The sequence below is a fragment of the Phascolarctos cinereus genome, unplaced genomic scaffold (genome assembly GCF_003287225.1).
Source record: "Phascolarctos cinereus isolate Bilbo 61053 unplaced genomic scaffold, phaCin_HiC Scaffold_726;HRSCAF=1367, whole genome shotgun sequence".
Classification (NCBI taxonomy): domain Eukaryota; kingdom Metazoa; phylum Chordata; class Mammalia; order Diprotodontia; family Phascolarctidae; genus Phascolarctos; species Phascolarctos cinereus.
In genome coordinates, this window is record NW_027556098.1 from 213,428,017 (window position 1) to 213,441,788 (window position 13,772).

Sequence of the window (13,772 nt, forward strand, 5' to 3'; positions counted from 1 at the left end):
GCAACATATAGAATAAATATGAAATAATTAACAGAGGGAAAGCACTGAAATTAAAGAGGGGTTAGAGAAGGCTTCTTCTAGAAGGTAGGATTTTAGCTGGGATTTAAAGGAAACCAGAGAGGTCAGTAGTTAGATCTAAGAAGGGAAAGTATAGCAGGTATGGAGGATAGCCAGAGGAAATGCTAGTTCAGAGATGGAGTGTCTTATTTGTGGAACAGTCAAGAGGCCAGTGTCCCTGGATTGAGGAATGAATGTTGAGGAGTAAGGTATAAGAAGACTTGAAAGTTAGGAAAGGACTAGGTTATGAAGGTCTTTGAATGCCAGACAGAGCATTTTATATTTGCTCCTGGAGGCAGGAGGAAGCCATTAGAGTTTATTGATTAGGGTCAGGGTGATAAGATCAGACATGCATTTTAGGAAAATCACTTTAGTGGTTGAATAGAGAATGGACTGGGGAGAGACTTGAGGCAATCAGAACCTCCAGCAGGATATTGTAATAACTCAGGTGTCAGGTGATGAGCATCTGTACTAGAGTGGTGGGTAGTGTCAGAGGAGAGAAGGGGACTTGAGAGATGTTGGAAAGATGAAAATGATAGTCCTTGGGTGAGAGATGATGAGGAATCCAGGATGACTCCTAGCTTGTGAGCCTGAAAGATTGGGAGGATGGTATTGTCCTTTACAATAATAGGGGAGATGGGGTGGGGGAAACAGTTTAGGAGGGAAGATAATGAATTCTGTTTTGGACATATTGAGTTTAAGATGTCTGCTGGACATCCAGTTTGAGATGTCTGAAAGACAGATGGAGATGGGAAATTTGAAGTAAGCTTAGAGGTTGGGGCAGTAAAGGTAGGTTTGAGAGTCATCAGTGTAGAGATGGTAATTAAATCCAAGGGAGCTGATGAGATAGAGAGAGAAGAGAAGAGAGCCCAGGACAGAATCCTGAGACACCCCTATGGTTAGGGATGAGGATCCAGCAAAGGAGGCGGAGAAGGAATGGTGAGATGGGTAGGAGGAAAACCAGGAGAGTGATGTTCTTAAAACCTAGAGAGACAAGAATATCAAGGAGAAAATTATCACCAGTGTCAAAGCCTGCAGTATGAGTGAGGATTGAGAAAAGACCGGTAGATTTGGCAACTTTGATCATCAGTAGCTTTGGAGAGAGTAGTTTCAGCAGAATGATAGAATCTGGTCAGAAGCCAAATTGTAAGAGGTTAAGAGGAGAGAAAGTGGAGGCATTCATTGTAGACAGCCTTTTTGAGGAGTTTAGCTACAAAAGGCAGGAGAGATACAGTATAATTGTTAGCAGGAATGGATTTTTCTACTTAGCGGTTCTCTGTCATCTGCTTGTTGGCTGCTATGCAGCTTCTTTGGGTCCTCTGCTAGTCTCTAATGACATCTAATGAATTGTACCTCTTCTGGCCTTTTCCTGTGCAGAGAAAGTACTAAACTCAGTTGTCAGTAAAGGCTATTACCACAAACACAGACAGCATAAGCCCTTAGTCTTGTCTTAGATGATTAGTTTTTTTCAACTACTTTTCTCCAGCTGTTGCTCTGAATCACATAATCTTGCCATTGGCCATTGCCCATCCCTCTTCACATGGGCCTCACAAAATCCTCACCTGCTTCAAGACACAGCTCATGCACTAACTTCTTAATGATTCTTTTCCTGATCCCTATCCCCTGCTTACTAGTGCCCTCCCCATCTTGTATTTATTCTGTATATACTTATACTCAGTACATACATGCATGCAACACAGACATTGTGCTCCCCAATAGAATGTGAGTACTTTATGAACACGGATTGTATTAGTTGTGTGTTTATATCCCCAGTGCCTAGCACATAGTAGACACATAATAATACTTATTGATTGATAATCTGACTTATGTTCTGAAATTTTGCTAAATCCTGTCATATCCTTTGGTTACTAGCCTGGGTCTACTTCAGATCATCCTGTTGACTCAGCAAAACTGCAGTGGAGCTGAGTGGAGTAGGAGTTGGGAAATTCTTTTTGACACACCCCTTCCCTATAGTAAATAATAGGATGAAATAGTAAATAAAAGATTTTTACTGTAAAAGAAAGTCACATGTAGCTAGAGGAATTCAGGAATAAATACAGGCCTAAGGTTTATGTGCAAATCAACTGAGGAGAAAAACTGAAAAGGTCCAGGTAGAGCTAGTAGCAATCTTTGCCACTATTTTGTACCCATGAACAAAATCACTATACTTGTTATTACTTGTTTTATATCTGTGAAGTTATACAAATATAAGCTAAAAGCGATCTCCTCTTCTCATTTCTATAATCTGAGCCACACAATTTAGTAATTGATTATACTTATTCTTCATTGCTGTTTTATGTCAGTCAATCAAGAGGCATTTATTAAGTGCTTGCTATGTTCCAGGCACTAAGTACTGGACATACAAAGAAGGCAAAAATAGTTCCTGACCTCAAGTAAGCCACCTTCTAAATGAGGGAGATAACATGCAATTATATATTTTATTTATTTTTCATGAGGCAGTTGGGGTTAAGTGACTGCCCAAGGTCACACAGCTAGTGTTAAGTGGCTGAGGTCAGATTTGAACTCAGGTCCTCCTGACGCCAGGGACAGTGCTCTATCCGTTGTACACCTAGCTGCTGCTTGATAATATGCAATTATGTATGCATGTAAGATACAGTGTAAATGGAAGGTAATCTCTGAGGAAATGCAATAGCAGTGGGGTGGGGTTTGGGCAGGGGCAGGAAAAGGCCTTTAGTAGGAGGAACGTTTGAATTGAGTCATGAAGGAAGCCAGGAGGCAGAGGGGAGTTGAGAACGTTCCAGGCATGGAGGCTAGAGATATGTGTCCTGTCTGAAGAACAGCAAATTGGCCAGTGTCATTGGACAGTAGAGTATGTGGAGGGGCGTAAGTCTAAAAAGACTGAAAGGGTAAGAATAAGTCAGGTAATGAAGGCTTCTAAGTGCCAAAGAATATTTTATGTTTGATCCTGGAGGCAATATAGGGAGCCACTAGAGTCTGAGTAGAAGGTTAACATTGTCAGACTTGCTCTTTAACAAAAATCATTTGAACTCTCCCAGCTTTGGTTTCCTCAGTAGAGGAGTGGGGAAAAGACTTGGTCCAAAGAGGCCAACCAGAAAACTATTACAGTAGTCTAGGTTTGAGGTGATGGAGCTCATCAACAGAGTGATGACTATGTGAGTAAAGAGAAGTGGATATATATGAGGGATGTTGTGAGGATAGAAATGACAAGACTTGACAACATTGGGCATATGGGATTGACTACAAGTGAGGAATCAAGTGTGATACTAAGGTTATGAGCCAGTATATCTGGGAGAAAGGTGGAATGATGGTGTCCCTAAGGAAACAGCGAACTTTAAACATGTTAATTTTGAGATAATTAGAGAACATCCCATTCTTAATGCCCGAAAGGAAGTTGGTGACATGAAATTGGAGTCCCAAAAGAAAGATTAGGCCTGTATATATTATATCTGGAAATCATAAAGAGGCAATAATTGAACCAATGAAAATTGATGAAAATACCAAGTAACATAGTATAGAGAGAGAACAGAAGAAAGCATAGAACAGAGCCTTGGAAGACACCACCATTAACAAGCAAGACGTGGATGAAGATCTAGCAAAGGAGCAATTAGACAGGTAGGAGAAGAACAGAGGGCAGTACTATAAAAAAAAAATCTACATGACAACAGTTATATCATTAGATGTATAGTTACATGCTAGGTGATCAAAATTAGTAATGTCATTATGTAGTATTTTAAATTTTGCAAAACACTTTCTTTACATGTAACAGTTTTATGAAGCTGTGAGTGTATTATTATTCCTGTTTTACAGAGAAGGAAAGTTAAGGCTGGGAGAAGTCAAGTGACTTGAACAAAAACTCAGAAATGTCTCCTACTCCCTGGAGAATCAGAAAAAGCAATTAAATATCATTATTATATTCATTTTTTAGGGTTTTTTTTACACATTTTAACACATCAGATATATCCCATCTAATACACAGAGCTCATGTGATACATTCCCCAAAAACATTCAAGCAAAAATGCCTAAAAAAAACATTAAGATTAATATTTTTATTTGCTGCTTTTGTGGTTTACTATTATTAGTTAAGAGAAAGGAAATATGCCTTAATTTGAATAATTTGTTACCAATTGTTGTAGGATAGGCCTGATTCAGGTCAATTTGGTGCTTCAGGTGTGTATGAGAACAAAATAAGATACTCTTGGACCACCTGAATAAAGCTCATTAGCATAAGGCTCTCCTCATTGGTGGAGGTTTCAGTGCCTGCATAAGGGACAAATTAGTGAGAACTTTAGAAAAGAAAGCTTTTACTGACTTCCAGCAGACTCTTGTCAGATCCCTGAAAGGAGAGACACCCTGGGAGGAAGCTAATACATAGAAGATGCTGGCACCTTAATCATCATGTCATTATTATCCGATTATTGCAGTAGAGAATTTTTTCCCGAGTGAGATATAAGACATTCTCTTGATTGAACTGAGTTATCTTGCTCCCAAATGGGAAACCCAGACCAGAAACCAAGCTCTAGAGGACATGCCTGGAACCCTCACTCTGAAAAGATTCCTAATTAATAGCTGCCTTGATCATCTGGGATTGATTCCAGCCCCACTTAACTCTTCCCAGCCATCACATAAACCACCATGGCATATGTACCTGCTTCTTCCTTCTCTCTCTTACCCTGCCCCTTTTCAGTTCTGAAATCATAAATCAAGTCTGTCATTATTCCTTGAAAGAGTATGTCAACTTACTTTCCATTGGACAGACTCTAACTCTCCAAACCAAATTAACATTCCTGGTCAGCACTCTTGTATCGCGTCTCCCTATTAGAATGTAAGGTTCTTGAGGCCAAAGAGCGTATTAGCCCTTGTAAACTGTATCACTAGAGCTTAATACAATATTTGGCAGATAGTAAGCTCTTACTAAATGCTTTTTTATCCTTTCATTCATTCTTGACGAATATAACAGTGTCAAGGAAAACAACTACAAAAGACTTGAGAACTCTGAACAATTTAGTGACCAATAATGACTTCAGAAGACTTTGGCAGAAAAGGGTCCAGAATGAGACATATATTTTCAGTTCTGTTCATTTTGTTGATTTGTTTTGCTTGACTATACTTACTTGTTACAAGGAAGCTTTTCTGTTAGGGAAAGGGGCAGGAAAGTTGGTAGATAGTAATAATGATACAGAAAAGAAAGGAGTGTTAGTAAAACATTAAAAAAGAGGGGAGAAGCAAATTTAGGAGACACTGACAAGCAGGACAATTTATTGCTACTGTGTTAAACATACTGTAATATATTCTTTTAAAAAATCAGCTGTACAACAGAAGTTCATATTTTTACATACAACCATCTTTTCTATTATTTACATGTTGAAATGTTTGTTTTTGTTGATGTCAAGTTTTATAAAGATTTTTTAAACAAAATAGATTTATATCATAATAAATGTAAGTTCGTTGCAGTTAGAAAACTTTTCATTCTTTGTATTTGTATCTATCTATTAGGTACTTAATAAATACTTGTTGATGGATTGATCTAAGGAACCTGTCTACAAATGACACTGCTGAATTTTTCAGTTAGAAAAAAAGGATAGCATATTGCTATAGATTGTTTGATAATAAAATTAGGATGTTTAATGGTCTTCTAAAAAAGTTCAGAGCAGAGATGAGGGTTAGAGGCTCAGATATTTCCATAGCTCTTTCTTCCACCACAGCCATTCTTTTTTTCTTGTTAAGTATGCAGAAAGAAAAGAACCCAATCAAAAGCAGATGTCGTAGAGGGATTCTACTTATGTCCCAACCAAGTGGTACTATCAGTGCTGTGTACCTCTTTTCTTCAGATAATACTTTATATGAGATCTTTCAAATTATTAGGGTGAGAGGCAGCTAGGCGGTGCAGTGGGTAGAGTACCGGGCCTGGAGTCAGGAGGACCTGAGTTCAAATGTGTTCTCAGACCAGACACTTGACACTTACTAGCTGTGTGACCCTGGGAACGTCACTTAACTCCAATTGCCTTGCCAAAAAAATTTAGGGTAAAAAATGCTAACTGGTAAGAATAGGAAGAATGAATCATATATTTTCAGGTAAGATTTTGCCAAAAATGCTAAAGTGCCAAAATGTTAGACAATAAATAGACTTAGTTCCCTAGTTCGTCAGTAATATGTAATTGTCTATCTTTACAACATGGAAATGTGATAAAGGGTTAAAATACTACCAAAATACTTTTATAAAGACAATTATATGTTTTATAGCACATTTTAAGGTATTCTAAATGATGAGAAATGTATTGTAGAAGTTTTTAAACATATCTTATCCTTTCAATACAGGCAGTTCAAGGACCTGTGGAATATGAGTGATGACAAACCCTTTCTATGCACTGCCCCTGGATGTGGCCAGGTAATGTGATCACTTTGTCCGTTTGTGTATAAGCAGGTTGTTTGGGGGTTGAGTAAACATTTAAGAATAGGACTATCCCCCAGAAAATTTCTGGGAAATATGTATCATTTTCATTTAATATGTAGAATAGTCTAGTTTGTGTTGAACATAGTCTAAAGGTATCTACCATCTATGGAAGGAAATGTTCCAAATATTGTAATATACATATTGGTTAAAGCTACTATGCCAAATTGATAGGAAGACATGGACAAGGAAGAGATGAGGGAGTGCCCATAGCTATAAAATTAATTTCATTGAAGCATATCACGATGTTGGGGTAATAAAATGCAATATAATTTTTAAAAATATATGGTCTTACAGAAAAAATGCTGATTTGCTTTGTACTATTGTAGAATTAGTTGGTAATTAACTCATATCCTTAATATACTTGTATTCTCCAAGTCTGCTATATTATAAAGCAAGAAGGCATATTTGGTTGAAAAGTTTCAGAAATTATCAGTTTTTCAAACAAAACTTTTAAACTATTATCCTGTTAATCTAATTATTATTCAATTCATAATGTGAAATATTATAGGAACAGTAAGTTAAAATGAATGTCCAGTGCTCGTGTGTGGTGATGTCAGTGTATATATAGATAAGTACATGTATCTAAATTTGTGTATATACATATACCTATATACATACCAACACACACACATACACATATATATACACACATACACACACGTGTGTGTTTTATAACCTTAGTAAGCATTTATTAAGTGTCTTAATCCTTGGCCTTTCAATATTATTTAACCTGCCTTTTCAAAAGAGACTTCCGTGGTATGATAAGCAGGCTTAGATTATTGCTATATTTCCCCTAACAACCGCTTATAAAATTAAGCTTTTCTATGATTACCATATCTGAAGTAATACAAAGAGGAAATGCTGTTTCTCCCTTTTTTCCTTTTAATGAAAATGGGTATTTTGACTTGGTGCTAGAGGTCAGGCCTCAGAGTCAGAAATATCAGAGGTTCCATCCCAGTCTCAACTCGGTGTGACCCTCAGCAAATTATTTGACCTTTTAATGCCTCAAGCAAATTGGGTCTGTCATATTCCCCTATCCCTTTCTCTGTCCTTCCCACCCTGCCCCCCACCCCCCAAAAAAGGCTGGGGTAGGGAAATAGAATAATGAAGTAATTTTCCACCCTAGGAAATTTTCTCTTTTTCTTCCATTTTCCTTTAAGTAGTCTCCCCCCCCCCGCCCCAGCAGGCTGTATCACATATTAGCATTTTGTAATTTAATACTTCATTATATTCTGAGAGAATAGAAAGAAATTTCCTAAATCCTATGAGATTCTACAAGCTAATCGAATGTTGTGTTAATGTAAATCTCTTACATAAACACATGCTACATAAAGTAGTTATATAGTGTTTCATGTATTGTCATTAACCTCTGGGTACTCCTTGCACTATCATTAATGAAGTACTTGCTATATTCTTAGTATTTTACAGAAAATACTTTTTGTTAAATTTTCTGGAAACATAGAATCCATACCCTGGAAAAGTGTGCTCGTGTGTATCATATTCTAAGTTACTGTTACTAAGTGCCATTCTTCAGTAGAATGTAAGCACTTTGAAGTCAGGGACAGTATTGGTTTCAGTTATTACATTCTCAATACCTGGACAGTGCCTGCTCTTAGAAGGTACTTTATAAATGTTTATTGACTTGAATATTTGTCAGATCCTTCAGTAGAGCCTAGAAGAGTGCAAGTGTTTCATTGGACTTTTTCTCCCAAGTAGTCATAACACCTCAATAGAATTCTCCTCCAAATCTTTTGATTCTGCGAAATAATAAATAGATTGGATTTCTGAAAGGCATTCTATTGGAGTCTCCACAAAGTCCTACTCTATTAACTTCATTATGATACAGAGAGGACTTGGGGTTCTTGTAGCATATGTCAGTAGAGTGCAACTTCTCATTTGGGTTTATTGAACAGGAAAGGCCTTAACTACAGCCTCAGCAAGAGACCATTTGATCTCTGCAGACCAATTTTGAAGAGTATAGAGAAGTTTATTGCTTGCAGGCTATCCACTTAGTGATGAATCTTTGTTTATGGTAACCCATGAAACTAGAAAAAAATGTGAAATGTCTCCCTTTGGCCCCCTTAAGCTTCTGCATTTATGGTGTAATAATAGTGATAGAAATAGGGGCATATGGTCCTGAGAGTCACAGAAGTTTTTTGACAACTATAAACCTTACCTTATCTGTTAATACACTAACTGAGATCCTCGTCTGTTGAACAACATAAAACAAACTATGAGAGGAGTGGAATTATCAGTCTTGTCATTCTCATGTATGCTATGCCCTCCTTGTCTCCTCTGACATTGCTGCCACCCTGGTAGGGACCTTCATCACCTCATTCTTGGACTGTTGCAATAGACTACTGGTTGGTCTCTCTGCCTTGTGTCTTTCCCACTGCAATCCATCTTCTACTCTGATGTCAATTGAGCTTCTTAAGTCACAGGTCTGACCATGTCATTTTCACCCTCTCCTTTCTTCACCCTCCATCTCCCCATAGTTTTTAATAAACTCTACTGGCTCCCTTCCTAGTCACCTCCAGGATCAAATATTAAATCCTCTTTGGTGTTCAAAGACCTTATAAACGACTCCCCTTCTGCTTTTCCAGTCTTGTTTACTTTACCTTCACATTGTCTGTGATCTAGTGACACTGGCCTCTTTACTGTTTCTCAACACACTCTTTTTTCCTGACTGGGCATTTTTACTGGCTGATTGCTATGCCTCTATCCTTGTTTAAGACTCCTGGTTTCCCTAGTTTCCTTCAAGCCCCAGCTGAAATCACACCTTTCTACTAGAAACCTTTGTTGATTTCCCCTTAATGCTAGTCTCTTCCCACTTTTGATTATCTCTAGTTTATCCTGTGGTTATTTTCATACCATCTCCTCCTTGAAACTGAGCTTCTTGAGAGCAAGGACTGTCATTTGTCCTTTTTATTCCTAGAACTTAGCACAGTACCTGGCACATAGTAAGTACTTAACAAATTCTTGTTGACTTAGGTTAGATAACAAAAGAAAGTTGCTGCTAAATGGAAGGAAGGCTCTTAAGCCTTTCTTGGAGAGATTAATAAAGGCGTTAGGGAAATTGATTTTTATTACCCTTTTGAAGGCAATAAGAAGGTAATAAGAATTTGTGATCTCGTAAATTGTAGTGCTCAGGACAAGCATTTGCCAAAAGACCACCATGAAAATAGTGGCGTATGCAGCTATTGCAGAAGGTGAAATTGAAATATTCTTTGAAGAACTTGATAAGACCCTCCTTAGTAAAGCAGCATAGACTTTGATATTTAGTGACTTAAATGCAAAAATTAAAGATGTCAAGATGGTAAGGAATGTTGGAAAATATGATTCAAGTTATTAAAGTTTAAAATTGTACTAAGACTGCTAAGAAACCCTGTATTTCATAGTTGTGTAGAGATATGTGTTATATATGATAAGAATCCAGTAGTATGACTGAAAATTAAATTGCTTCTGTGTTAACAAACAGGAACCAGTTAGATCAAACCATTCCTGAATCATTGTCTGTATACAGTCAGACTGGTGTCTTGTTTAGCACCAAGATCAAAATTAGTACAAATCTGGAAGAATAAAAATGAGGAAAAGATCTAATGTCCAATAAAATAACTCCCGTATAGCTTATTTACACAGGTTATTGATGCCAAAAATGAGAAATGGATGGATGAAAAGTATATCAACACAATTATAAAAATTTCATTCAGAAATAATAACCAACATAAATTAACTGCTGCAACAAGAAGACCAAAGAGCCCTAAAAATGCCTTACTCGGCAGAACACTTAACTGACTTGCCAAACAGAGAGATATGGCAACTAAGGGCAATATTAATTCAGAATAGGAAGTTGTCTGTGAAATCTCATGAAGAACAATGAGAATCATGGAGGGAAAATGAGTTTAAAGAAAGTTGGGAAAGAGATACAACAAAGAAAAATCATTCTCAGGACATATAAAAATAAAACTTGAAGGAAGAAAAACAGACAAAAGATGGAGGTCTATAAACAGAAGAGGTGTTTGTTTTTAAACAACAAACTTCGTTTTCTTTCTTTTTTTTTTTTAACCATCCAGAAGAGTAGAGCACCCTTCAATTGGTATTCAGTGGTATGTACCATAGTCCTGGATGTGCTCATAGAGGAAATGAATATAAGAAAATTAAATAGAGAAAGTAGCCAGATTAGAAAAAGCATAAAAGTGTCTTCTAGAAGTAGCACAGTTTTCATAGCATCCAAAGGGGGTGATAGCAAAGATGTAGCAAAAAATATTAAGCCTTATTTACTACCTCTCAAAACAAGGAACCAAAAGAACCTTAATAATTGCCTACTTATCCCATTTTTCCTATCTGTATAAAACTTTAATGAGAATAATTGCACATGCTTTAAGAACATTCTTGGAAGTGTTAGTGGAAGGCAGGCAGGCTTTTGGATGTTGTATTCCACAATAGATTAAATTTTTACCATCACTTAACTAAAGATATAAAGAATATAAGATCACACTGCCCTTACTTTCTGACTTATAAATTTGTCTGATTAGGCAAAGACATAATAAGGTGTCTTCCCTACATATATAAACATATGATGTTCCTTAAAAGAGGAAACAGGTAACCTTGATTGATTACCCTGTGATCATTTGTATCAAGAGCTGTCTTTCTCATGAATGAAAGCAAGCACAGGGGTCAAGTTGAAGAGGAATCTCTGTAGATAGGTCCAAAAGCTTTTGTTTATATGGATGACATTGTGTTGAATGTATTAATTTCCAGAATATCACAGAGCTTCCTGAGACCGATAATCATGCAACAGAGTTTGACCAACTATCCATGAAGGGGAAAAAAAACCCATTAGATAGAACAGTGCCCATTGTCTGGACTATGGATGGGCATTTGGATGGACAACCTATATTGTTCTTTGAGCAGTATATTAAGCTTGTACAAATCCTGCAAATGTACAGTTTGATTTGTTCCCGTAATTTAACAGGAAGAAGAAAGTGGACTAGATTTTTGGAAAATTACAGAGTTCTTCAAGCTTCTCTCTGAAGCAAAGGCCTGTCTTTGTAATTCTGGACTGGTATGGATGTATAGCTGTGAGTCATGAAGATGTGAATTTGAGGATCACCCAGAGGGCAGTGGGCAGGTACATGGTGGAAATGAGCAGGTTGCAACATACTACAAAAAGGAAATTATGAAGTAGTGTAAAGGATATAATCAAAGAAATGTGTGATTGAAAAACAAGATTGGCTTTGTTGCATGGTGAGAGAGATATTACAGCTGGATAGTTTGTACCTTACTGATAGTCTCACATTGTTAGGTGAACGTCTACAGTACATTGGCTTGTACCTCCTGTGGCTCTGGAGAACAGTTATACAAAATCAGGAGAAATTAATGGGTTACATCTGCATTATTGGAGAGAATACCTACTTTGATGAAATCATAGGTCCACTAGAGTATTGAGTGCTTATCACAAGAGATATAAAATGTCAGTCTGGCCAAATAAAATATCTGGCCAATATATTTTAATCTCATTTCATAATATAGTCATCACGTAGAATTAGAGAATCTTCATTTTCAGTGTAGGTAGACTAAATTCATTTGCCATTTGTGACCTAAGTGAATTTTACAGGTGTAAAAAAACTATCCTACAGAATAGTTTCTTGGTTATGTTGTGGTATGTTCCATTTGAAGTCCAGTACGTGAATGGACTGCTTTTAAATTAGCTATGTTTTATATCAGCAGGTGGCTATAGAATTATTTTTTTAAATTTTGTTAAATTTATTCAGGATATGGTATGTGGCCAAAATGTAACTTTTAAAAATAAGAACTTAAAATTCAAATGAATATTGCCCTGCAGCAGAACTTTGGGAAGCTATACATGTATGTCAGCTATAACCTAAAAACAATTTTGAAATTGTTTTCGGAGCAACAACATACCATTTTGGATAGCCTCAGAGGTGGCAGTTTAGTTTTTCTTCTTTTGAGGATTTTTTTAAAAAAATTTTCAAATTGTCAAAAATTACCTGATTTCAGGACTGAATGATCTGATTGAAAAGTGAAATGTAACTATAAAATAATTAGGTTTGTTTTTCTTCTATGGCTTATAATCTGATTACAATTCTAGTTGTTTTTCTTGGAAATGATTCCAAAGTATTTTTAAGTAATAAAAGCATCTTTGAACTAAGTTGCATGTAGTTTCATAAAGTGACCACTTCAGAAGATAGCACTCATTCGGAAGCATAAATTCAGGCCGTGTTCTCTTTTTTTATCTTCTATTTTCATCATGACTTTTCCATTTTTTAAATTAATTTATTTTTAGTTTTCAACAATCACTTTTACACACTTTTGAGCTTTAAATTTTTCTCCCCCTTCCTCTCCGCTTCCTTCCCCAAGACAGTGTGCAACCTGATACGGGCTCTACATATACGTTCCTATTAAACATATCTTCACATTAGTTGTTTTGTAAGGGAGAATTAGAACCAATAGGAGGAACCATTCTCTTTTTTTCTAAAATACACACACACACACACACATAAATAACTTTATTGTCACACTTCCTACATGTACTAGCCACAATAAACTCTTAACTAATGTCAGCACTAACCAATTAATATTAAATCTTGTAAAGTATTAACAGTTTGCTCATTAAATCGGCTTGAAAGGTATCAACAATACTCTTGAATTTAAATAGTGCTAATTTAGCAATATTGCTGCAAATTTTTTATAGCCTGTTAAGGTTGACATTCTGACATTAGGTACTTCAGTATATGCCTTTTACTAGGGTTAACATTAACTTTAAATTTTATACCTATAAATTACTACACATGTGAATCAGAAAACCTTATTCTGCTGCAGCTCTAAAATGTTGACTGTCACCTACTACTACTTTTAAAAAATATGCATCAAAACTTATGTTGCTATTTGGGTATTTCATGGATTGTGAAAAATGAACGTTAATTTATTGAAATTCATTTTGAAATAGTATCCTAAATAATTCAATAATATCAGATGTTATATTATAGAAGACTTCATTTGGTATTAGAACTTGGTTTCAGTGACATTCACTTTAAATGGAATTTGCATTAAAAAGCAGTGCTTCATGTTGACAGTATGTTTGCCTATGTAGGATATTTAAATATTGATAAAACTGTTTCCTTAATATTTACTCTAAAATTTTAGTGTTCTAGTTTATAAGTTCATATTTTTCTATTTTTTGTTATGGTTTTAAATAGTATAAAATAAGGCCCTTTCACATATACCTGCTAAGTTTTTTTTCAACAGGCACAAGCATTTG

General features: G+C 36.1%; 1 protein-coding gene across 1 annotated transcript in view; it reads left to right on the forward strand.

Annotated features, from left to right (window-relative positions):
• Window positions 1-13,772, forward strand: part of ATF2 (activating transcription factor 2) — a 115,071-nt gene that overhangs the window by 34,340 nt on the left and 66,959 nt on the right. Inside the window, exon 3 of the mRNA XM_020991012.2 lies at window positions 6,355-6,424. Coding sequence (XP_020846671.1) covers window positions 6,355-6,424 — 70 coding nt within the window. The remainder of the gene's footprint in view (window positions 1-6,354; window positions 6,425-13,772) is intronic.